The sequence below is a fragment of the Narcine bancroftii genome, chromosome 6, assembly GCF_036971445.1.
Source record: "Narcine bancroftii isolate sNarBan1 chromosome 6, sNarBan1.hap1, whole genome shotgun sequence".
Taxonomy (NCBI): domain Eukaryota; kingdom Metazoa; phylum Chordata; class Chondrichthyes; order Torpediniformes; family Narcinidae; genus Narcine; species Narcine bancroftii.
Genome location: NC_091474.1, coordinates 163,705,903 through 163,728,709, shown reverse-complemented (window position 1 = coordinate 163,728,709; position 22,807 = coordinate 163,705,903). Strand labels below are relative to the sequence as shown.

General features: G+C 37.6%; 1 protein-coding gene across 1 annotated transcript in view; it reads left to right on the top strand.

The window, feature by feature from the left end:
- Nucleotides 1-22,807, top strand: part of LOC138736675 (trifunctional enzyme subunit alpha, mitochondrial-like) — an 85,158-nt gene that overhangs the window by 30,752 nt on the left and 31,599 nt on the right. The window contains exons 5-15 of the mRNA XM_069886563.1: nt 2,141-2,274; nt 3,175-3,313; nt 5,454-5,573; nt 7,162-7,264; nt 13,773-13,895; nt 17,320-17,438; nt 17,531-17,587; nt 18,559-18,668; nt 20,395-20,529; nt 20,862-21,033; nt 22,300-22,386. Coding sequence (XP_069742664.1) covers nt 2,141-2,274; nt 3,175-3,313; nt 5,454-5,573; nt 7,162-7,264; nt 13,773-13,895; nt 17,320-17,438; nt 17,531-17,587; nt 18,559-18,668; nt 20,395-20,529; nt 20,862-21,033; nt 22,300-22,386 — 1,299 coding nt within the window. The remainder of the gene's footprint in view (nt 1-2,140; nt 2,275-3,174; nt 3,314-5,453; nt 5,574-7,161; nt 7,265-13,772; nt 13,896-17,319; nt 17,439-17,530; nt 17,588-18,558; nt 18,669-20,394; nt 20,530-20,861; nt 21,034-22,299; nt 22,387-22,807) is intronic.

Below are 22,807 nucleotides of genomic sequence, written 5' to 3'. Positions count from 1 at the left end.
GAAAATGGGTTGGGGAGCTGGAGAAAGGGAGTCTGAGGGACGAGGTAAAACAAGAGAAAGGAGACAGGAGGTTGCCAGAAATTGGAGGTCAATATTAAAGCCATTTGGTTGTAGAATGCTGAGGCCGAATATAATGTGATGTTCCTCCAATTTACGTGTGGTCTGAACCTAGCAGTACATGAAGCCATGGACAAATATGCAGTGTGACATTAGGGTATGGAATTGAGGTTGCTGGCCACTGGGAGATACTTGTTGGAGCAGACAGAGCGAAAGTGCTAGATGCAAAGAGGGATGAGTGGCTTGTTGCTAGGACCACAACTTCATCTCAACGTCAGCAGACAAAAAAACTGGTTATAGATTTTCAGAAGAGGAATGGATGTAACTCACTGGTCTGCATAAGTGGTAATGAGGGGGTGATAATAGATGGCTTTTTTTTAAAGTTCTCATGAGTAAACACTTCAAGTGACTTGTCCTGGTCCACCCACATCAATGTAATGGCTAATAAAGAGCAGTAGTGCCTTTACTTCCTCAGAAGCTGGATGAAATTTGGCATGTTACCTGCATCCCTTAACCTCTTCTATTGAAAGTATCCTGTAAGGGTGCATCACTGTTCTGCCCAAGTGCATATTTCCCTCCTCTTCATTCGGTTCTATGCTACTGCATCGGAAAATCTGCCAACATATTAACAGACTTAACCTACCTTAGCCACTCTCTCTTCATCTACTCATCTCGTAGGATAGAAGATTCATTGGTATGTGTCAAAGAAATTTGCCCTTTGGATAGATAAAGCATTCTTGGAGGCGGAGACTTAAGTTTAATTTCATTATATGTAGATACCAGGATTTCTAGACCCTGTCGCTGAAGAACAACATTTTTACTCAAATATTTTTTACAGCAAAGTAAATAAAGCTTTTTTGTGCCATTATGCTAAAATACAAAGAAATTAGTATTGATAAACAGGATGCTTTCAAGGAAAGAAGGAATGAATGTTCTATGCTTTGGTTGAAACAGTAAAGTTCCAGATATCCAGAATTCAAGCAACTGACATAAAATCATGGAAAATAAATAGGTAAAAAATTTTGTAAGTTTAAAATTGGTGTCCCTAGTGGTTAGTTTGCCAATCTTGCAACACTCAAACAACCGGCAAATTCTCTGATCTGGCATCTACCAATCCCCATAGATGACAGAGATGGATGTGGGGGAGCTTTACTGTATTTAGCTACAGTTTTAGGCAAGGATAAAACTCAGCAATACCAGTTCCTCCTGTCACAAACATGGGAGGATTGATTTTCTTTCATTATCAGTATTTTTCTACTTGCTCTCAGCTACAATGAACCCTTTCCACCATATATGATCATGTACTAACAGGATCTAACTGTTTCTTTCCTGCCATTATCAGACTTCTGAATGAACTCTCAACAGTCAAATTCTATTAGCTTTGTTCTGAACAACCCTCTCTGTAATACTTCTACGACATACGATAAGTCTGCTGAACCGGTTGCAAGACAAACTGCATCTTGTGGAACATGTGACAGAAAACTTGAACTTGTGAAATGAGCACAGAAAGGAGTTGAGGCCTGGGGTAGTTCAGCCGTGATCAAATTGAATGGTGGACCAGTCTTTTGTGGAGAGGGAGGGCTGTGGGTGCAGGCGGTCTCTAATTTGTGATGTGTTCTGTTTTGGTTATCTTCTAGTCTCCACATGTTTGATCTGTTATTAGTAGCTATGCTTTGTTCTGAAATTGCTCTTAATAATTTTCCATTGCAGCCATCTTTAAAATTCATTGCTTTGATTTAACTCTGGATTATTTTTATAATAATAGTGAAAAATAAATGCAATATAATAATTATCCAAGTTTTACCAAGTATACATTAAAAATGTTAAAGGTTACATATTTTAACATTCTAGAATGTTTTCAAAAACATTGAAGATCAGTCATGTGCGAGGGGTCACTATTGAACCATAGAACATCAGTGTAGATTTGCACAATTTGTTTTGATGAATACACAAATTGTTTGAGATATCTGATTCTTCTTGTACCTTGGATGGCAGCTGTGTTAAATGCATTTTGGAAATTGAGGTATTCAATTAAATAATGTAATATAGTATTTTGAAAATTGTTTTCTTTTATGCTGTATAGGTTAACACTCTATCTCAAAAGCTACAGTCAGATTTTACTGAAGTTATGAATGAAGTCTGGGCAAATGATGCGGTTAGAAGTGTCGTCCTTATCTCATCAAAACCCGGCTGTTTTATCGCTGGTGCTGATATCAAGTGCGTTGCAATTTTAAAAATTTACTTCTGGTCACATTCAATAAATTATTTGCATGACTGTAGGAGAGCAGTGAGATGTGAATAATTCTTTCAAAAGGAGTCGAGCAGTTATAATTGCCAGTAGGCCTTCCTCGTGTGATGCAAGATTCCATAATGTGCACCACTACATAGTTTTTCTCCTTTTGTTTTTTTTTCCCTGTTTACATTGCCCCTCTGATTTCTTTTCCTTATTTACAGCTATGAATTTTGGCTCCTTTTTTTTTCCCCCACCAGTTTTGACTTCAAAGAATGAACCTTAGATGTTTCATCAGATTATCATAAATGTATTCTTCAAGCTTTGCATAATATACATGTTAAGAATTAGATTTTGCTACAAAATTAATGTATGATTGAAAATTGTTTATAATATGTATTATATAGTTAACTATTGATGGTTTGCTTGGCGATTAGCACAATGCTATTACAGTGCCAGTGACCTGGGTTTGAATCTAGCGCTGATTGTAATAAGTTTGTACGTTTTCCCTGTGTTTGCATGGGTTTCCTCCAAAAATGTTCAAGATTGTTGGTTAATTTGGATTCAATTGAGTGGCACGGCTTTAAATGGCTAGAATTGGCTTCTACCTTGCTGTAAATAACATGTTAAAAAAAAGTGTTGAAAGGATTTGTATAATTTGATCAAAATGTTTTAAATGTATATTAGGTTAAGTTGAAGCATTTGTTTCTATTGCAGTCCCCAAAATGAGACCAAGAAGAGATTATTTATTGGCCTTGGTCATTAGACATTAGCAAGAGGCTGGCACTGGCGGCAGTGTTGTTAAATCCATGAATGCCAACAAAATTGTAGAGGTGATGACATTAGCATTAAATTTTGTCATGCAAAATCTTTTTTTTTGTGTGCAGTATGATAGAAGAATGTAAAACTCTGGAAGAAGTCATTCATTTATCTCAAGAAGGACAGAAAATGTTTGAGAAGATTGAAAGATCAACGAAGCCATTTGTAGCTGCTATCAATGGTTCCTGCCTTGGAGGTGGTCTTGAGGTATGGAATGTGTTCCAACTTTGTGTGCATCTTAACTATTAGCATAGAAAGTAGCAGCAAAAGCATGAAATTGGTAATCACCATTGTCTCAAATATTAAATCAAATTGTTTTTAATTCCCAGTTATCTGCCTCTGGGTCTTAAAATCAATGTACTTCTCCTTCATCCCAATGTACACCTAGTCTGTTTATCTTTCTTGATTTTATGAGTAATTCAAGATTGATAATCATTTGTCTGGTTCAACTAATTATTTTGTATTAGAGTAATTTATAGTAGATTGTCTTTTATGAAAACAAGGAAAGTTTTTTCAAGGATTATTATTAACTTTAATTATTTTCCTTCAAATGCAAAATGACAAACTTCCTATTAATAAGTTTCTAAATTGGCATTGTCCAATGCCTTCAAAGGCAACAATAGAAAATGTTACATTGGTGCTTGTTTTGTACAGATTGTGAGAGATGGAACAATATGTGTTTAGACTGAATTTCTACTTTTAACTGGCTGGCAAGTCTCAGCAAAACCAATGGTACCTCTATCCTGCTGCAAACTCATGAATTACCAGTGGATTTTTAAAATTTTATTAATAATATGCATCTGATGTATTCCCAGGGTACGGGGAAGCACCCAACTTTGCATTGTTGTTGTAATAAATGTTCTTTGTTCAAAAAAAAATTAGTCTAAGGTGTACCGTCATTGAACCCATAGATTGTTCTCTCTCTCTAAACTCTCAATGATGCAATGGCTTCACTTTAGTTTTTGCTCTCCTACTTTTTGATAAGAATTTACAATCAGCAATGAAGCCTTCCCATCGACTTAAAGTAAAACAATTTGCAAGAATATCCCCATTTTTTTCATCCCTTCATTCATCTGTTCAATAGGATCACTAGTGTTCAGAAACTTTGATGTCACTAAGCCAGCTGACTCGGTAGGTTGCACGAAAGAATTCTCACAGTGTATTAAAAAGCTGAATATATTTAACAGAATATTTTGATTTATTTAAATGCATTTATTATTGTCACACGTACTGAGATTCAATGAAAAGCTTTTGTGTACTATTCAAAGGCTTCGGAAAGAATCACCTCATTCTAGCGCCACTTTGCAAAATAAAAAGGGAAAAAGAATGGAAAGAAATGAAAGCCCCTTCAAAGTCAGTAAGTGGACAAGGATCCTGCTTCCTTCTCCGCCCCCTTAGATGCCAAGCTCGAGCCCCATATCCAGCTACCTGTTCTCCAATGTGATTTCATGGGAGAGAATGCATGGAAAAGTCGTCAGGGTGTTGCCTGGATTAGTAGACTAATTATTGGGACTAATTATAGGCGGAGTTTGTTCCCCTGTAATAAAGGAGTCTTGGGGGTGACCTGATAAAAATATGAAAAGCATATAGTATACAAAATTGTTCTCATATATTATCAAAAGCAAGAGGACATTGGTTTAAGTTGAGAGAAAGGGGTTCTAAGTATTTTATACAGTGGTTGATATCTGGAATGTACTGCCAGAGAGGTGGTGAAATCAGATCTAGTTACTGTGTTCATGACGCACTTAAATTGGCAAGGCATAGAAGGGTACAATTAATTGTCAAATGAAATTACTGTAGATGGGTAAGAAGTTCATCTTGGATGGAGTGCACCAAAGGGCCTGTTTATGTTATGTACTCATCTATGATTATTATAAAACCAGTCATATACTTCATATGGAATATTTGTACTCTTTGTCTTGACTATCAGTTACTGATGTGGAATTGTTTCATTTGCAATATATTTGGCAAATTGTGTTTTACATTATGGTCCACACAGTACATGAAAAACTCAAGATCTTATTCTGTACATTGCTATTTTATTTCCACTTTTGTGTTGAAATTAAAAGATTTGCATACAGTTTTAATTTAATTTCATTTATTTTTTTTCACCATCAGAGCATGTATATGATGAATTTCATTGGGCTGATGTAAATTGTGATTTGTCTGACTTCTATGTACAAAGAAAGATCAAAGATAATTACAAAGTTGAGTTTGTTTTTAGCTTTGTGATTGAATGGGCACAGCATTTTCTGCCAGTAAATGGCTCATTCTGACTCTTTTTTTTAAAAGTTGCTTATTTTTTGCACATTTGTCACTGAAGCTGAATTATTGAATATGTTTACAGGTCGCCATTGCCTGCCATTACAGGATAGCAACAAAGGACAGAAAGACCATCCTGGGCACTCCAGAGGTCATGCTTGGTTTACTGCCAGGGGCAGGTGGTACTCAGCGATTGCCAAAGATGGTAATTAAATCCAATATATGAATTGAATTAAAGTATAAACTATAAACTGAAATTATTGAATTCAAAAGTCTGTCGTTGTTTGTCAAAATTTATAAGTGAACAGTCTAGCATAGTTGAAGTAAGTACTTGTGTAGACTTGAATAGAAACTATGTTGTTCACTAAAGGAAGCTATTTGAAAAGAAAGTCTGTTCAGCTAAACTATCCATACAAAGCAAGTTGACTTGATTTTAAGATTTTATGATATCTTAAAATGTTTTCTTTGCAGTTCATGCATATTACAATATTGATTGTAGTGGCATATAGTGTGTTAGAACAGAGATCTGAGAATAAGAAAAAATATATAGTTCCTATATAGTTCAGGATGTGTAACTTACTCTGTATAGTAGGAAACCTAGTGGAGTCTTAACTCAAGATATTGTTGATAAAAATATAAAATGGAAAAATAAAGAGGAAAAGGTTATGTTTGTCCATCCTTGCAGAGTTATTTGGACAAACAATAAATGTACAAATCTATAGTGATGAATACAACTTGCTCTGGCCTCCTGAGAGGAGACCTGTCAGAAATAAGGATTCCTATGCAAACACACAAATCTACAAATGTAGGGACATCTCCAAATTCTGATCTGAAGGACCCCCTTGGTCCAAAGCAAATTTCTGTAAATGCCCCAATGTTTGGGGAACTTATGGGTGGCACAATGTCACATTAAGTAAAGCTACTGAGGGAGTGTCCAGGCCGCTGTCGGCAGAGATGAGGGATCATATTGAAGGGTACCAGTCTGATTCAGCGTGTGCAAGGTAACTGAGCTTTTATTGTGCCAACATTATGTCACTAGAATTAAGGTCTCGAGTAAACCTGTTGATCTGATTGAAGCCTTTAAGATAATTGAGTTGAATAGAATGGAGAAAATTATTACAGTTAAAGGGATTCCAAAATGAAAGGTCATAAATAAAAGATTGAACTTCTCGGTTTTTATCAATTTTAAAAATTGAGCAGGGATAAAAATCTGAAGTCCTCTGATAACATTTTAAATTATGCATGATTGACATTTAATTTTATGCATTTACTTTAATGTTGCATGCGGTGGACCCTCTAACCAACCAATCCCAGTTATTTGTGCTTGACGGAAACATATTGGTAAATTTTATAATTGATTGTTGAAGTGTCATACTAATTTCAATGTCTTTCACAAAGATTAAAGATTTTGTTTTCATAAAGCCAATGCTACCTATCTACTTTTACATAGTATTAATACAAAAAAAATACAAAAACCAAACTGAACCAAAAATCAGAAAACAAAATTCAGTTCACAATATAGTGATCTTTGATAAATCAACAAGGAATTCAAGAAAATTCAACCAAAAGATGGGAAGCATATGAAACATAAAAAAGAAGTAATAATTAAGGCAAATAACATTTTGTGCACCTGAGGTGAAGCTGGATAAACAATGAGGTCAATAAAATTAAAATGATGCAATTAGATAGCAAAAGTTTGGACTATAAACAGGCTATGAACCATTTTGGTAAAATGACCTGTTTCTGCAATGTATGTTGAACATAGCTTAATGTCCCAATTGGTCTATCATCAGATTGGTCTTCCTAGCGCTCTTGATGTCATGTTGACTGGGAAAAACATTCGAGCTGATAAAGCCAAGAAGATGGGTTTGGTGGACCATTTAATTTCCCCCCTTGGTAAGCTTCTACTTCAAAGAAATCCTGGCAATATTTAGTCATTCAAGTATTTAATAATTAAAAAAAACTATGTTGTTTTTATTGACAGACTGGAAGCTTAAACCTGTTTAATAGTGCTGATTTGCCTGCAGTTCTCATTCATTCCATGGAACAATAATGGAGCTACTGGGCTTGTTACTTAATTAATTGCACAAAGTGGAGTAGTCCACAACCAAGTTCAATTTTATTATCATCTTGCTGTACATATACAACCTGACTAAACGGCATCTCTCCAGACCATGGTGCACACACATACTCACATAGGACATAATAATCACTTGTATTACACAATGGTGGCACTGGCGGAAATGGCAGGACTGCTGCTGGCTCAGACCTGTGAGAACTGCACTGAAGAGTTCAACCGCCTGCTTCTAATGCCAGTGTCTCCATACAGGCTTTAAATGGAGCTGACAGTGTTTGTAAATAACATCTTCCAAACATGGAGGTCTGTGCCCAAGGTGCTAGTGGCCATGCTCAGCAAAGGCTACAAGGTGTTGCAGACTCTGGGAAGCATAGGACCAGATAGGACACCAGAGTGGGAAGCAGAGGAAACGACCCTAAAGGGAAGGTGACCATGGCTGCAGACAATTTATAGATAACTTGCTGTCGGGGTTCCACTCGGGCTGAAAGCTGCTGGAGATTGGCTCATGGGAACCAGGCATCAGCACCAGGATTTGAGAATGTGTTGAGGGCAAGAAGGGTTCTTAAAGGGCTTTGGGAATTTAAGGCTTCCTGACCACATCAAAGGTTTGAATTTGGGTTGCTGATGAATGGAGCAGGAATCTGTGCTGCTGCGGCAACTAAAGTAGCAATGGAGGAGAAACCATGGACGCTGAATGAGTGAAGGGACTTTTTTTTTGCATCTCTTTCTCTTACTGTAAGCGGTGCTGGGCATCTCATTGTCTGCCTTGCAGCAGGCAGAAGGCAATTTTATATATTACATGTTCTGCACTATTACATGACAATAAAGGATTGTTGAATATACAGTATACAAAATAAAAATATATAAATATTCTGGGATGATTTATCTGGTTGCAGGATACATAGTTCATCAATCTCACAGATTGATGTTAAAAGCTATTTCCTAGCCTGGGAGTCCTGATGTTGATGCATCTATATTTCCTTCTTGACTGTAGTGGATCAAAGATACTGTGTCCTGGATTGAAAAAGGTCTTCTATAATTCTTTGAGCCCTGTATAACAGTGCTCCTGGGAGATATCATCAACAGTTGAAAGGACACCCCAGTGATCTTTTCGGCCATTTTGATGATCCTCTGTATTGACTTTTGGTTCGGTGCTTTGTTGCAGCCAGACAGGACATTGACAACTTTTTACAGGAGCACAATTGACAATCTACTTAGGAAGTGTAGGCACTGCTGTGCCTTCCTGACTATCAAGGAGTTATTGTGGTGTCAGCATGGGTCATCCTTTATGTGTACACCAAGGAACTTGGTGCTCTCCACTACAGATCCATTGATATGCAAGAGAGAATGCTCAACCTCAACCTTTGTCTCCTGAAGTCCACAATCATCTCTTTTGGCTTGTCCATGTTGAAACCCAAGTTGTTGTTCTCGCACCATTTTACGAGACGCCCAACCTCCTCTTTGTAAGCCATTGAAGCCAAATTCTGTTGTGTCATCCACAAACTTGATGATTCTGTTAGAAACGAATCAAGCAGTGCAGTCATGAATAGCAACAGGCTTAGCACACAGCCCTGAAGTGCACCAGTGCACAGCACGATGGAACTTGAGGTTTTGCTACCAACTAGTCTTACTGTAGACTTTCAGTCAAGAAGTTCAGAATCCAGTTGGAGGGAGGGGTGTTGAGTCCCAAGGACAGTTTATCCATCAGTTTCTGAGGTATGATTGTGTTGCAAACTGAGCTAGTCAGTGAACAACAGCCTAGTGTAAAAGGTTTCATTCTCTAGGTGGATCAGGACAGAATGGAGGGTAAAGGCTATTCCATATCTGTGAATTGATTTGGATGGAGGGCAAATTGGAACATGTCCAGTGTGATTGAAAGGTGCACTTTGATGGATTCCATTACCAGTCACTCAAAGCACTTCATGATTGTCGAGATTGGAGCTACTAGCAATCATCATTAGACCAGCTGCCATCGCTCTCTTGGGTGCCAGGATGATTATGGCTGCTTTGAATCTTGCGGGGACAGTGGACCGTTGCAGTGACATGTTGAGGACCACACAATCCTTCAGCACCCAATCAGGTATGTTTTCTGGTCCTGCTGCTTTGCATGGATTCACCCTGGATAGGATCCTCCTCATATCTGCCACAGATACACAGGGTGCCTGTTCTTCAAGGGAAGACAAGGTTTTCTTTAATGTCACATTGTTTTATTCATTGAACCGTGCATCAAAAGTATTTAACCTGACGGAAGGGAGGCATCATTGTCGCTGACCTGCAGGATTAGCTTGTTGTCAATTATGGTTTGAATCCCTTGCCCCAGTCATCTTGTATTGCTGGTGTCACACAAGAATGTGTGGATTCTCTGCATGTACCTATGCTTTGTCTTCCTGATTAAACAGGAGAGTTCGCCCTTGCTCATCTTAATGTCATCTTGTCACTCAACCTGAAGGCAGCATCAGCTCTGAGCAATGCACGAACTACTGTGTCTAGCCATGGTTTCTGATTTGGTCTGGCTGTGTTGCAGGAGCTAGGCCTCAAGTAGTCCACTCTCAGTCCCTGTCCCTGAAGGCCTTTTGACAGCTTGTGCATCTATTGGATCTGATCATTAGGTAATTATAAAAACCTTTGGAAGAGATTTAACTGATTGAAAACAATTCAAAATTGTTTGAAATTAAAAATGAGATTTTTAAAAAATGTTTATCAGATAATAATTAAACATAAAATGTTCATACTAATTAAACAAAGGTATTCACATTGAACTAAAATAAAAAGAAAACATTGCTTGCAAATTAGACTTAGGAAGCAAAAAGCAAGGAGGGCTCAGCATACTTCAGGTTAGGAAAGCAAAATACAGGAAGGACTCATGAAAATTATATGGTAGCCAGGAAACAAATTAAGAAAGGACTGAGGAGAGCAAGAAGGGGGCATGAGAAGGCCTTGACAGGTAGGATTAAGGAAACCCTAAAGTGTTCTATGCTGATGTGAACATAGAGCTTGAGTTTTCATTGAGCGTGAGGACAATTTCTGTTAGCCAGAGGAGAGTTGTGAGGAAGACAACAGATAGTCCCTGACTTAAGTTGGTCTGACTTACGATTTTTTGAAGTTACAATGGTTGGAATCCATACTGTACTTCAATTTTGGTTAGACTATGATGTTCAGTGTCTTCCAACAGTGCTTTATCAGTCCCCACTTCCCTTTTTCGACTTGCAATCTTTTTGACTTGCAATGGGAGTGCGGAACATCATAAGTTGAGGACTACCTGTACTGTGTTTTTTCACTTGTACCTTGAGGAAGGGCTCAGGCCTGAAACATCACTTATATATTTTTACCTCCTATGGACACTGCGAGACCAGCTGAGTTCCTCCAGTATTTTTGCGTTTTGCTATGCTTACATGAAGAACTGAAGAATGACGAGAGTGAAGATAGGACCGCTTAAGGATAAAGGAGGCAACTTGTGCCTGGAGGAGGTTGAGGAGGTCCAAAATAAATACCTGGCTTTAGTATTCACCAGAAAAAAGGGACCTTGGTCAAGGTGAGATCAGAATAGAACAAGTCAAAATTTGTAGAAAAATAACAACTATTACGTGCGTATTACTTTTGACTGTATCGTTTTGGGCATCTGGAGCTTGGATGGGTGGGCAGGTGGCTGGGACCAGATGGTAAGTCTGTGTTCAGGGTGCAAGAAGCTTGGATGGCCAGTGGGCAGCCGGCTGGCCAGAGCATCAGGACCTTGGGCAGGGGGCCAGGTCATTGGAAACTCGGTTGGGTGGGCTTCTGGGACATCAGGAGCCCGGCTGAGAGGGCAACTGGGGGGTGGTGGGGGGGGAGCTCAGGGGGGTGGGAGAATATGGCATTGGGGGCTCCAGTGGGCAGGTGACTGGGGCCAAAAATAGAGGAGTTGAATTTTACATGCGGGGCAGTAAATTTCCCATTATCCTAAGTTCTGTAAACCAAAATGTACCATTAACAGAACTTTTTGCGACACCGACATGATGTCACATGTTGAAAAAAAATTATCACCCAACTTGCCCATGTGGGGCTTTGATGCTCTGTTGGCCGCAGTTTGGTAGCAACAGAGTTCAGAAGCAGCCGGGAAGACTGACACTGAACGGCTGGAAATTGGCTCAGAGAAGCAGGCTGGAATCTCAAACCATCAATGAGCGACTGGTGGAAGTTGGCAGGTCAGGCAGCACATGGGGAGAAATTAGAAAATTGATTGACATCGTTTCAGGTAACTCCCTCCCCTCTCTCTTTCCATTCTTTACCCTCTGTTGTACCTGATTTACAAACTGCGTGCTGCTGTCTCCCAGCCGCAAGTGGTCAGAAGAATCCTTTGTCCTGGCGTCATCAAGGACAGCGGTCTACCGGCAGGTGCAGGGTCTTGGGGCTCCTGGGCAGAAGCGGGGACCGTAGTCAGGAACAGTGGGGAGCTGTCAGAGATTGGCAGCGGTGGTGGGAAGGTATGGATAACTGGCAACAGTTGATGCTACTGTGCTGTTTTGGGGTATTTTGGTTTTGTTCCATTAAACTGAAAAACTGTCTGGACCCAAGCTTTTTGGATATGGAGAAATGTACTGTATTTGAAAATACCACATTTTTTAGACCAAAAATAAGGGGGGGATCGACATTTGCACGATATAAACTATTACACACGTATGTATGGTATGTGTTGGGCCATCTTGGGAATAAGAAAGAGGAAGTGGTGGATCCTCTTAAAAACATTAGGATTGATAAGTCCCCAGGACCAGATGAGATATACCCCAGGTTGATATGGGAAGGGAGGGAAGGGATTGCTGGGGCTTTGGGAATAATCTTTGTATCCTCCTTGGCCACAGGGGAAGAGCCAGAGGATTAGAGAATGACAAATGTATTCCCCTTTTTTTAAAAAAAGATTATAGGGCAAATCCTGGGAATTATAGACCAGTGAGTCTTACATCAGTGCTGGGCAAACTATTCCAGAGGATACTTAAGGACAGGATTTATGAGCATTTAGAGAATTACAATCCTCTCAGGAATACTAAACATGGCTCGCAATCGTAATTGAGCTTTTTGAGGAAGTAACAAAATAAGTTGATGAAGGTAGGACAGTAGATGTGATGTGTATGAATTTTAATAAGACATTCAGCAAGGTCCCCATGGGAGACTTGATCAGAAACCTTGGCTGTTAGATTCAGAATTGGATTGCTTGTAGAAAGTGGAGAGTACTAGTGAACTAGATGTATTCTGCTTGGAGGTAACAAACGAGTAGAGTTCTGCAGGGATCTGTTCAGGGACCCTTGATCTTTGTTATTTTTATAAATGACCTAGATGAAGAAGTACAGGGATGGGTCAGTAAGTTTGCAGTTGGAGGTGTTGTGGATGATGCTGAAGACAGTCATAGGTTACAACAGAATATAGACAGGATGCAGAGTTGGGCAGAAAAGTGGCAGATGGAGTTCAATCCGGTTAAGTGTGAGGTGCTGCATTTCACTCGGACAAACCTGTTCTATTAACATGTTTATGTATTTTTGCTCTTAACACAGTTAACTGAAGGATACATATCCTCAAATGGTTAAGCATGTTGCCATAATGAATGATTAATATTAGCAATCAGGAGCAAATGAATTTTCAATTTTGGTGCAGTGCAATGAACCAAAACCTATTAAAAGAAATCGAGGGGGACAGGAGTGCTGAGGTTGGGAACACTGGGTTGCCGACAGGATCGGTGAGGGAAAAAAAAACAGCTAGGGTGAGGAGAGATGGTGAGTACTGGGATTGACAGGCAAAAGTTGTCTGGATTGATGTATTTTTGGTTTTTTTTTATTCAGAATTATTGGAGTGCAGTCTTTACATTGAAACGAATATAAAAACTTTTCTCACTGAGTTTTTCTTATCATAGCATTTTTACAGAATTCAATTTCTTCACAAAACAAGGACTGCCAGAACTTATAGTCATAAACATCAATTGATATACAGTATTGACAAGCTTTAATTTTGTTCTTCCTGATTCATTGTGATAAAATACTACATCATGGTCACAGTATCCTATGGCATACAAAGAGATCCTTCATCTCCTCTGTATTTGAAACATTTTACCTTAAATGAGATGCATCTGTCACTTGATGGAAAGGAAAATTTGCATAAGTTTACTCAATCAATAATATATCTTGGTTTAAGTTTTTTTGAAATCAAGTGTCTACAAATGGCTGAAGTTTGTAATTTTATAATTGGTTCTTAGTTATTTTGGACATTGTTGGCCCATTAGATCTGGATGGAAGTACAGCCATTTAAGCAAGTAATAATTAAAACTTCTATACTTAAAATTGTAATTATTTTTTAACTTCAAAGGGCCTGGGTTGAAAAGTCCTGAAGAGAGGACAATGGAATACTTGGAGGAAGTGGCAATTAATTGTGCCAGAGGGATAGCAAATAACCAGATCTCTCTGAAGAAAGACAAGAAACTAACTGACAGTAAGTATTTGAAACAAAATATGTAGTTTGCAATTTGCTGTTTGATTTGTAAAATGCTTGATGAGTCTCAAAAGTGTTTGGCAATAAATGATTAGGTGAAATTTTATCACTGTTTTAAATTAGGGAACAAGGCAACCAATATGTGCACAGCAAGCTCTTACATGAGAAATGTGATAAAAGTTGCATCATACATTTTGTCCACATGATAGAACAATTCCTCCTTTCGTTGTGCATTAAAACTTGGATTAGGACCTGAAACCATGATCTTTGGACTTCGGAGAAAGTACTAGTAGTTGAGTCACAACTGACATAAGCAGCTCAATTTCACTATGAATTTTACTATTAACATAAATACCAGAGATGAGAAGAGATTTCTGAAGTCCACTATCTGAAAAATAGTTGCATTAATGACTTTGTATAAAATTGCAGAGGAAGGAAAATAAACACACGGAACTGAGCAGATAAGGTTACAGTGCTAGCAGGATGAATCAAATTGCCTCCTGTACTAAATTATTGTTTACATGATGTGCCATATAGGATTCATGAGCAGTGTCTGAGTAACAAGTCTCCTGTGTTTTCTGTTTCCTTACCCTACCAATGTGATGCCTGTGGGCTATGTGGTACACCATGTACTCAGATGCTCCAGCATGGAAAGTTGCTTTCATTTAACAGTGGATTTGCAATGAGTCTGTAACCTTGCATAAAAGATAATAAAACGGATTAATCCAGATAACAATGTTTTAGAAGGAATATAAGGAGCGGCATCTAAGGAAGGGTTAAGTTTTGCTGAATGAATGTATTTTACTGGTCACCTTATTTTTTGCACAATTCCTTAAACCAGTTTGTTTATTTAAATGTTTTTTATGCATCACTCTTGAATAGCAGCACAGTCACTTTCCGTATGCTAGGATTGGTTAGAAAAACAGTTAATTACAGTAACTCACCAGAGGTCAAAAGTTTGAATGTCAAAAACTATTGAAAATTGTTAAAAAAAATTCAAAAAAGATACTGTAGCAAGCTGGACTGAACTGTAACCGAACCGGGTCATGGAGATACAGGCTCGCACTGGGCTGACGTCACAATGGTGCCGCTGTGGAGAGGGTGGGGGGGGGGTGCAAAGGATCATGGGGATTATGTTGATAAGCTCTTGGAGAATTCCAGTAAAGTCGGTTGGATGGTTCAGTTCACTCATAGCTTCCGTGTGGTTTTTCTTTCGTTCACTGCACTGTAAAACACCCACAATTACTTAAATAAATTTGTGTCTGAATTAACCAGCAAATACATCTTAATTTACGAAATTCAGAATAAAGGTTTCTCCAAAAATGGTTTTTCTCTTCACTAAAAATGTGATTTGTCTAATCTGCTATTCTATCATAATTCCTGATAGTTAGTGCTTCACTATCAGCCCAGAGCAGTCTGAATGATAGCCTCAAGAACCTCTAAGATTGGTTCATCTGTGTTCCCATGATTGGCACTCAAAAATCATTCAAACCGTCATTCTGGCCCTTCATTCAAAGAAATCATGCTTGTAATGAGTTGTAAGTGTTTATGCCAGCTGGTAGTGCTATAAAGCACAGAAAAATAGAGCAATTTTTAAAGCCAAGTTCCACCATTGGTTTTTTATATGCTTCCATTAATTCAGCTACCATTTTAAAAAATAACCTACCCTGATGCGTATTTTAACATCTACAACTTTTCATTTTACTTCCAAGATTTTCTTTTCACCTCTGAGTGAAGAGGGTGCATCACTTGGGAAATAGCTAGGATTCCAGGAAATTCATTTTTTCCTTTTCAAACAAAAATCTCTATAATTTGTGGTGTCACAGCAGAATTGCTTAACAACCTAAAAATGTTTATGGACTTGTCTATACAATTGTTATTGATAATCCATGCACTTGTAAATGCAAAGACTGTTCATATGGAAGAACTTTTGATTATTACACAATGGAACTTGCAAAAAAGACTTGGGTTAAGAGAATTATTATAAAAGTTTGAGTTTGACATTTTACTTTGTTGTTTATCCTAATTTAAATTTTTATATTTGGACATCAGACATTGTCAGTTATTCTACTTGTTACCTTAAGCAAACTTTTTTCAAGTTTTAGTTCTGTGTTTAGGTACTTTCCTTTTCAAAATTGTAAATATTATCTTTTTCAAATACTCATCTTATTTGTTCATTTCAACTTTCCTTCTGAACTTTTGTCTTCACAAGGACTGTTGAAAATACAATTGTGACTATGGTCAAAGCATCCCAATCTACCACTGTATCCCCCTCCAAATTTTTCTCAATTTGATCTTTTTGCATCATATCACACCAGTGAATCAACTAAAAACATTGGAAGTCCTCTTTATTTGCATACCACAGGAATGAAAGGAAAATAGTTGGGTTTTTTTTTACAGCTACCATGGATGTGATAGCTACCAGTAAGGGTGATATTTATTCACTTTCTTGAGAAAGTGGTGATAGGATATCATCTTAAATAGCTGTAACCCATGTCGTAAAGGTATATTTTAACCTCAATGATAGAAGAACTGTAAGCTATTTCGAAGTGTGAAATTTGGAGAGGAACAGCTCCTCTGTTCTTCCAGATTGTAGGGTTGAAGGTTTGGAAGGGAATGCTGAAGACATAATGTTAATTATAAATTAGACACATTTCATCCATCGAATGCGGGTGCTGAAGTAAGTGAGTACATAAGAAGATGGCTATTTTTCCTGGCTGATAATGAGGCTCTCGAGTGTTTCTTGAGTTGTACATATCCAGGAGGTTATCGAGCACTCTGCGACAATAAAGATATGCTTTTTATGAATGATAGAAAGCCTAACAACTTCCTTGTCTTTGTAGTTTCCTTCAAATTTAAATTCAGTCCTATCGCCTAATCTAGTTTTTAATTTTTGACCCTAACACTTGATATATGCATGTCTCAATGTATATATTTTCTTTTAATTTAGTGATACAGCATGAAAACAGGCCCTTCTGGCCCATGAGCCCATGCTGCCCAACTACACTCATGTCCAATTAACCTAACCATGCATGTTCTCCATGTCGCTGGTGCTGTAATAACTTTGTACTAATCGTGTCACAAACCATGCCCCTCTAAAGCTTTTGGACTGGGGAACTTACAATAGTATAAGGAATCAACATTATACTGGGAAAACCTAAGCAGGAAACACAATCCTAGTTTCTATTATAGTTATTGCTTTGAATTTCAGCATCAAAGTCCAACTTCACTAATCTCTCCAATCTTTTTCTTTGCATTTTTTTTGCTGCCTTAATATTCTCCTCAAAGCACATTTTTTTTAGCCATGTTTTCCATTCATTCACTTGAGAAGTACTAAATGCTATTATCTATGCCTGTGTTGATGAGCAAATGCTGACTGCTGAATGCCTCAATATTAGTAAATACTGTACAATTGTTATTTCAGAGATTCAGTCTTGGGCTATGAATTTTCCTTTCATCAGAGAACAGATTTACAAAATGGTAATGAAAAAGGTGATGGCACAGACCAAGGGCCTATATCCTGCTCCACTGAAAATCATTGAGGTAATTATTAGATCATCAAGGTTCGTCAAGCTTTAATGAAGTAAAATTATGAATATTTTAATTTTTGATTCAATACATTTGTTTTAATGTAGGTTGTGAAGACTGGATCAGACCAGGGATCTGATGCAGGCTATCTGATGGAATCACAGGTAAGAGAGACATTTTGTTCTTGTGTAAATTCCAAAGATTTCTGTGGAAATAATTGGGGGGGGGGGGGGGAATAACCAAATTATGCAAAGCATGAAACTAAGACCTCCAACATCCATTCGAAAGGGGCTTTTTGAATTCAAGTATTATAAAAATTAAATATTGGCCTAACATTGAAAGAAGAGAAAACTGAATACTGGGTTATCCAATTCCAATTAATTCATGTACCCTGTGAAAATTTAGGTCTCAATTTTCATTCTATATTGCTTTGCAAAGAATCCTTCAAAACACACTTGCCTCGTTTCCTCTTTTGACACCCTTGATCTCCTTTTGTCTTGTGACATTTACTGGTTATTTCTATGAGTAATGCCAAGTATTAGTGCCTTTCCTTCAGAATGTTGTATTGAATGTATTTTAATATTTTAAACTCAGTTCAAATGAGTATTGGGAGTTTATTGTCATTCACAAGTACAATGTACAGATAAACTGTAATTCTTATTTGTAGCAGCCAAAGAGCTACACAAGATACACCAGCTAAAATAGTGAACATTACATGACCACAATATGCTAAGACAGAAAGAGATAATAAATATTTTAAAAATATATGCATAAATATTCATAGTTACAGTTAGCACAAGAAAAAATGATGCTTCAATAGTGCAACCAGATCTTTTTAGTGGTCCTGGACTAGTTTATGTACAGATAATTAAATTAAGTCAAGTTTGACTTCATTTGAATTGCTTCATAATGTAAACTCAGTGATATGCAACTTATTTGTTGAAATGTTGTAAATTAAACCATGTAATTAGCAATGTGCAAGTTGTAGGTGATATCTTTGTGAACCATATTGACCTTTGTAATGATGCTGAACACTCGCTCTTTATTCATATTCCTTCTTCACATGAAATCTTTAAACATCCTGTAAATATTGATATTCTGTACTTGAAGAAATATTTTTAATTTTCCCAACTAGAAATTTGGAGAATTGGCAATGACAAATGAATCAAAAGCACTAATTGGACTTTATCATGGTCAAGTAATATGCAAGAAAAACAAGTTTGGAAAGCCACAAAAAGAAATAGGGTAAGTATATTTATTTAATAAAATGGCTTTCTATTTATCTTTCTAATATGGCTGTAGGGATTTCAGCATTCCCCTTGAATGTGCATTCTCTGTAAAATGCTGCATGATTGATCAACTGTGAGGTTTTTTTTAAACATTTTCAGATCACTTATGGAATCTCTCTGTTTCTCACCCTGTTAAAAGCCAACTCTTGACCCCCCCCCCCCCCCCCACCATTCTTGCAAATTAATTCCCTATCTACAATCCACCTTCCCTTGACCAAATCTCTGAACATGTTAATCCTGTATCTCATACCCTTTTTCTCCAGGTCTTAATTTAAATTCTGCCTTACCACAATAATGTATCAACTCTTATTAGAGTAACTGGGATGCACAATAAAATTGTGGTAAAGATCATTCCATTCTTCCTCAGCCTGTCCTCCAAAGCAACTGTGGCGTCTTTTTATTGAATGGTACAAGTATACCTTAATTGAATTGAAAGAAATGCCTGAAATAATTTCTCATTCTCCACTTGTAACTTTTCTTTTCATTTCACCAAGGATCTATCCATAACCTCCTCTTAAATCTACCAGTTAACTAAATTTTCTTTAGTATGCTGAGCCTCATTGCCGCACCTTTTGATCCCTTCACAGATTTGTTAGTCTGCTTGCCTAGAATCCATTATTGGATAAATGGAGATGTCCTCCAGCCAAAAGTTGGAAAAAAGGTTGCCATTGTCTGCATACTTTGTCACAAAATATGCAAATAAACTACCAGTAGCAATATTTGACAAGGAACTGCCAGATTGATGCAATCTAGAATTTATTAATGTTGCAATTATTAAAACCATACTAATTTTTTAATCCATTTGTCAAATTCACTAAAACTTGGTTAATCTTCTCATTTGGGTGGTTAAATTCCCTTGAAGATTAAAGCTGACTTGCAAAGCCTCAGATGGCTAGAACATGAAGATCATTGGATGCAATCATCCAACTTTGTTCAAGCTGTTATTCCTGTTTGTCTTTTTGGGTTGAAAGACAAACGTTTGAGGAGTTCCATAATACCATAATAGTCCTTTGTGAACACCAAGCCTCTACCCAGTACCAGCTGCAGTGTGTTCCTTGCCATGCAGCTGGTAATCTTCTGTTCTTGTGGCAGCAGTTGGCCTCTCCCAGCAGTTCAGGCTCCACCAAATACATTTGACATACCTGGACCCCAAAATGCCAAGAGGCATGACAATTAATGAACTGTTGGACTTGGTTGAGAGCACAAATGCAGTTCTGAATTTATTTGAAGGAAAAGAGTATGGTGATTTATTTATCTAAAGATAATAAAGTTTAAAAATAGAAAAATTCAGGATACCCAGAAGGTCAGACAATATCTCAGGAAAGAGAAAAAGTTAATGTTTTAAGTCAAGGACTTCATCCTCTGGTGTAAAGGCATTGGGAACTGTCAATGCAACTTTCTAAGCCCTGAAATATGCAACTAAGCAGACATAGTTTTAATCAGTGACATGCAGGCAATAATTTTGTTTATAGATATGATCACTATATTTGTGTCGCATGAATTTAATGTAGTTCATGCACTCCAATTTTAATTAATAATTTCCTATTTTTTATTATTCAAATGTGTTCAAATGCATTCCAGTTCTCTACCACTCTTTCAGAAGCCCTACGGGCAGGATTGTGAATTTTACATGCATTATCTCAAAAGTTTGTGATTTAATGCACTGTAATTTTTTTTTCCAGGAAAATTGCTGTTTTAGGTGCTGGTCTCATGGGTGCTGGTATTGCCCAAGTCACAATAGATAAAGATGTTTCAACCATCTTAAAAGATACTACATTGGAAGGACTTGAAAAAGGTCAACAACAAATCTACAAAGGGTACATAGAAGTTGTACGGTGTCCTTTTCTATGGAAATTTCACTCATTGTCCTTTGCATTTAACTAACATGGCTCTTCAAAATGTGGCACATTTGAACCATTTGATTTTAAATCTGTTTATTATATTGGAATGATTTTGTGCTTTTGTGTCCTGCAAAAACTGATTTTTTTGAGTTATGTGGAATTCCAAAATATTTGAAGGTTACTTAAGTAATATTGCTATCAGATTTATTAGTGGGAAATTTGTGGCTGTTCTCAAAGATTAACATCTCTCTGAAAACATTAATGCTTGAATGTTTAGACTGATTGTGATCTCTGTGGAATCCTAACAGACTGAATGATAAGGTAAAGAAGAAGGCTTTAACATCATTCGAACGTGATAGAATCCAGTCAAATTTGACTGGTCAGTTAGACTACGAAGGATTGGATAAAGCAGACATGGTGATTGAAGCAGTATTTGAAGATATGAAAATCAAGCACCATGTCCTGAAGGAAGTCGAAGCTGTAAGTTTCCAAAGAAAACCTATGCATATTAAAAATGAAAGCCTCTGTATTGCTCAGTAAAATAAATGATCTTTCTCTTAATTCTTGGCCTCCATTGCATCTGCTCCCAGGATGAAGTCTTCCATTCAAGAACATCCAAGATGTCTTCCTTCTTCTCCTTATTCTTATTTACCATGTATCTACGATGGCCCCCTCCACCCCAAGGCACAACGAGAACAGAAATCCCCCTGTCCTCTACCACCCCACCAGCCTCCTCAGAATCAGAATTTCTTGTCATGAACAAGTCACGAAATTCATTGTTCTGCTGCAGCAGCGTCGCAGTGTAAATGTTCATATAAACCACCTTACAACAATAAATAAAAATAGAGTACGAAAAGTCAAAGTAAGGCAGTGTCTTTGGTTCATTGATCATTCAGGATTTTGATGGCAGCAGGGAAGAAACTGTTCTTGTGCTCACCTTTAGGCTCCCCTATCTTTTCCCCAATGGTAGCAGAGTGAAGAGGGTATGGCCTGAGTGGTAGGGGGTCTTTGAGGATAGAGGCTGCTTTTTTAAAGACATCACCTCATGTAGATGTGCTCAACGGAGTGAAATCTGGTACCCATGATGTTGCAGACTCTCTGGAGTTTTTTTTTTCCTTGTCCTGAGCATTGGCACATATGTACCAGACAGTGATGCAACTAGCCAGAATGCTCTCCACGGTTCCCCCAAGAGGTTTTTGAGACTCTCCTGTGACATACTGAATCTCCTCACAAAATATAGCCACTGGGGAGCATTCTTCATGATTGCATCAACCTGGAGGCTCCAGGACAGATCCTCAGAAATGTTGACACCCAGGAATTTGAAGTTCTTGACCTTCTCCACTACTGAGCCCTTGAAGACTGGATCATGTTCTTCTGACTTCCTCCTGAAGTCCACAATCATCTCCTTGGTTTTGCTAACGTTGAGTGCAAGCTTGTTGGTGTGACGCCACTCAATGAGCTGATCTATCTCTCTCGTACACTTCCTCTTGCCATTTGTGATTTTGCCAACAACTGTGGTATCATCAGCAAATTTGTACCACTTTTCAACATTTGCGCCTCCCTCATCCACTCATCCCTTCCCATTGGTCGTCACCTTAGTACCTATCCCTGTGGCCACAAGAAGCGTCACACTTGCGCACACACACTGCTCCCTCACCACCATTCAGGGCCCCAAATAATCCTTTTAAGTGAATTCCACATTTTCTTGTTTAACTTAAATAAATTATGTTGTTTCTTCTTCAATAGGTTGTATCTCCACATTGCATTTTTGCTAGTAATACATCTGCTCTTCCAATATCTGAAATTGCTGCTGTCAGTAAGAGACCAGAAAAGGTAGGTTATGATTATTTTACTGAATGTTTAGTCCAAATATTAATAAAGACACAGACATTGAAAAATGAACTAGCCCTATATTTTAAAATGAAATATATTTAAAGTGAAAATTAAATTAAAAACCAAAATGCTATAACTTGAAATTTATTGAAATTGAACCCTATTGAATCAGAACTTAACCTTATTCAAAGTTCTGCATGTGTTATCTGGCCATCATCAATACTTTAATAATACAATGCTGTCTTTGGTATTTACCGAGCTAAAACGTTCAATCACTTGAGCTTTTTCCAAGGCCAACATAACTTTACTATCTTTAACTCCAGGATTTCAGAGCCAGTCCTTTTGATATGTTCAAAATAACTTGTTCTGAATTGTAGTCAATGCACCTGCAGTTGCATCCAATACCTTTCACTAAACAAAT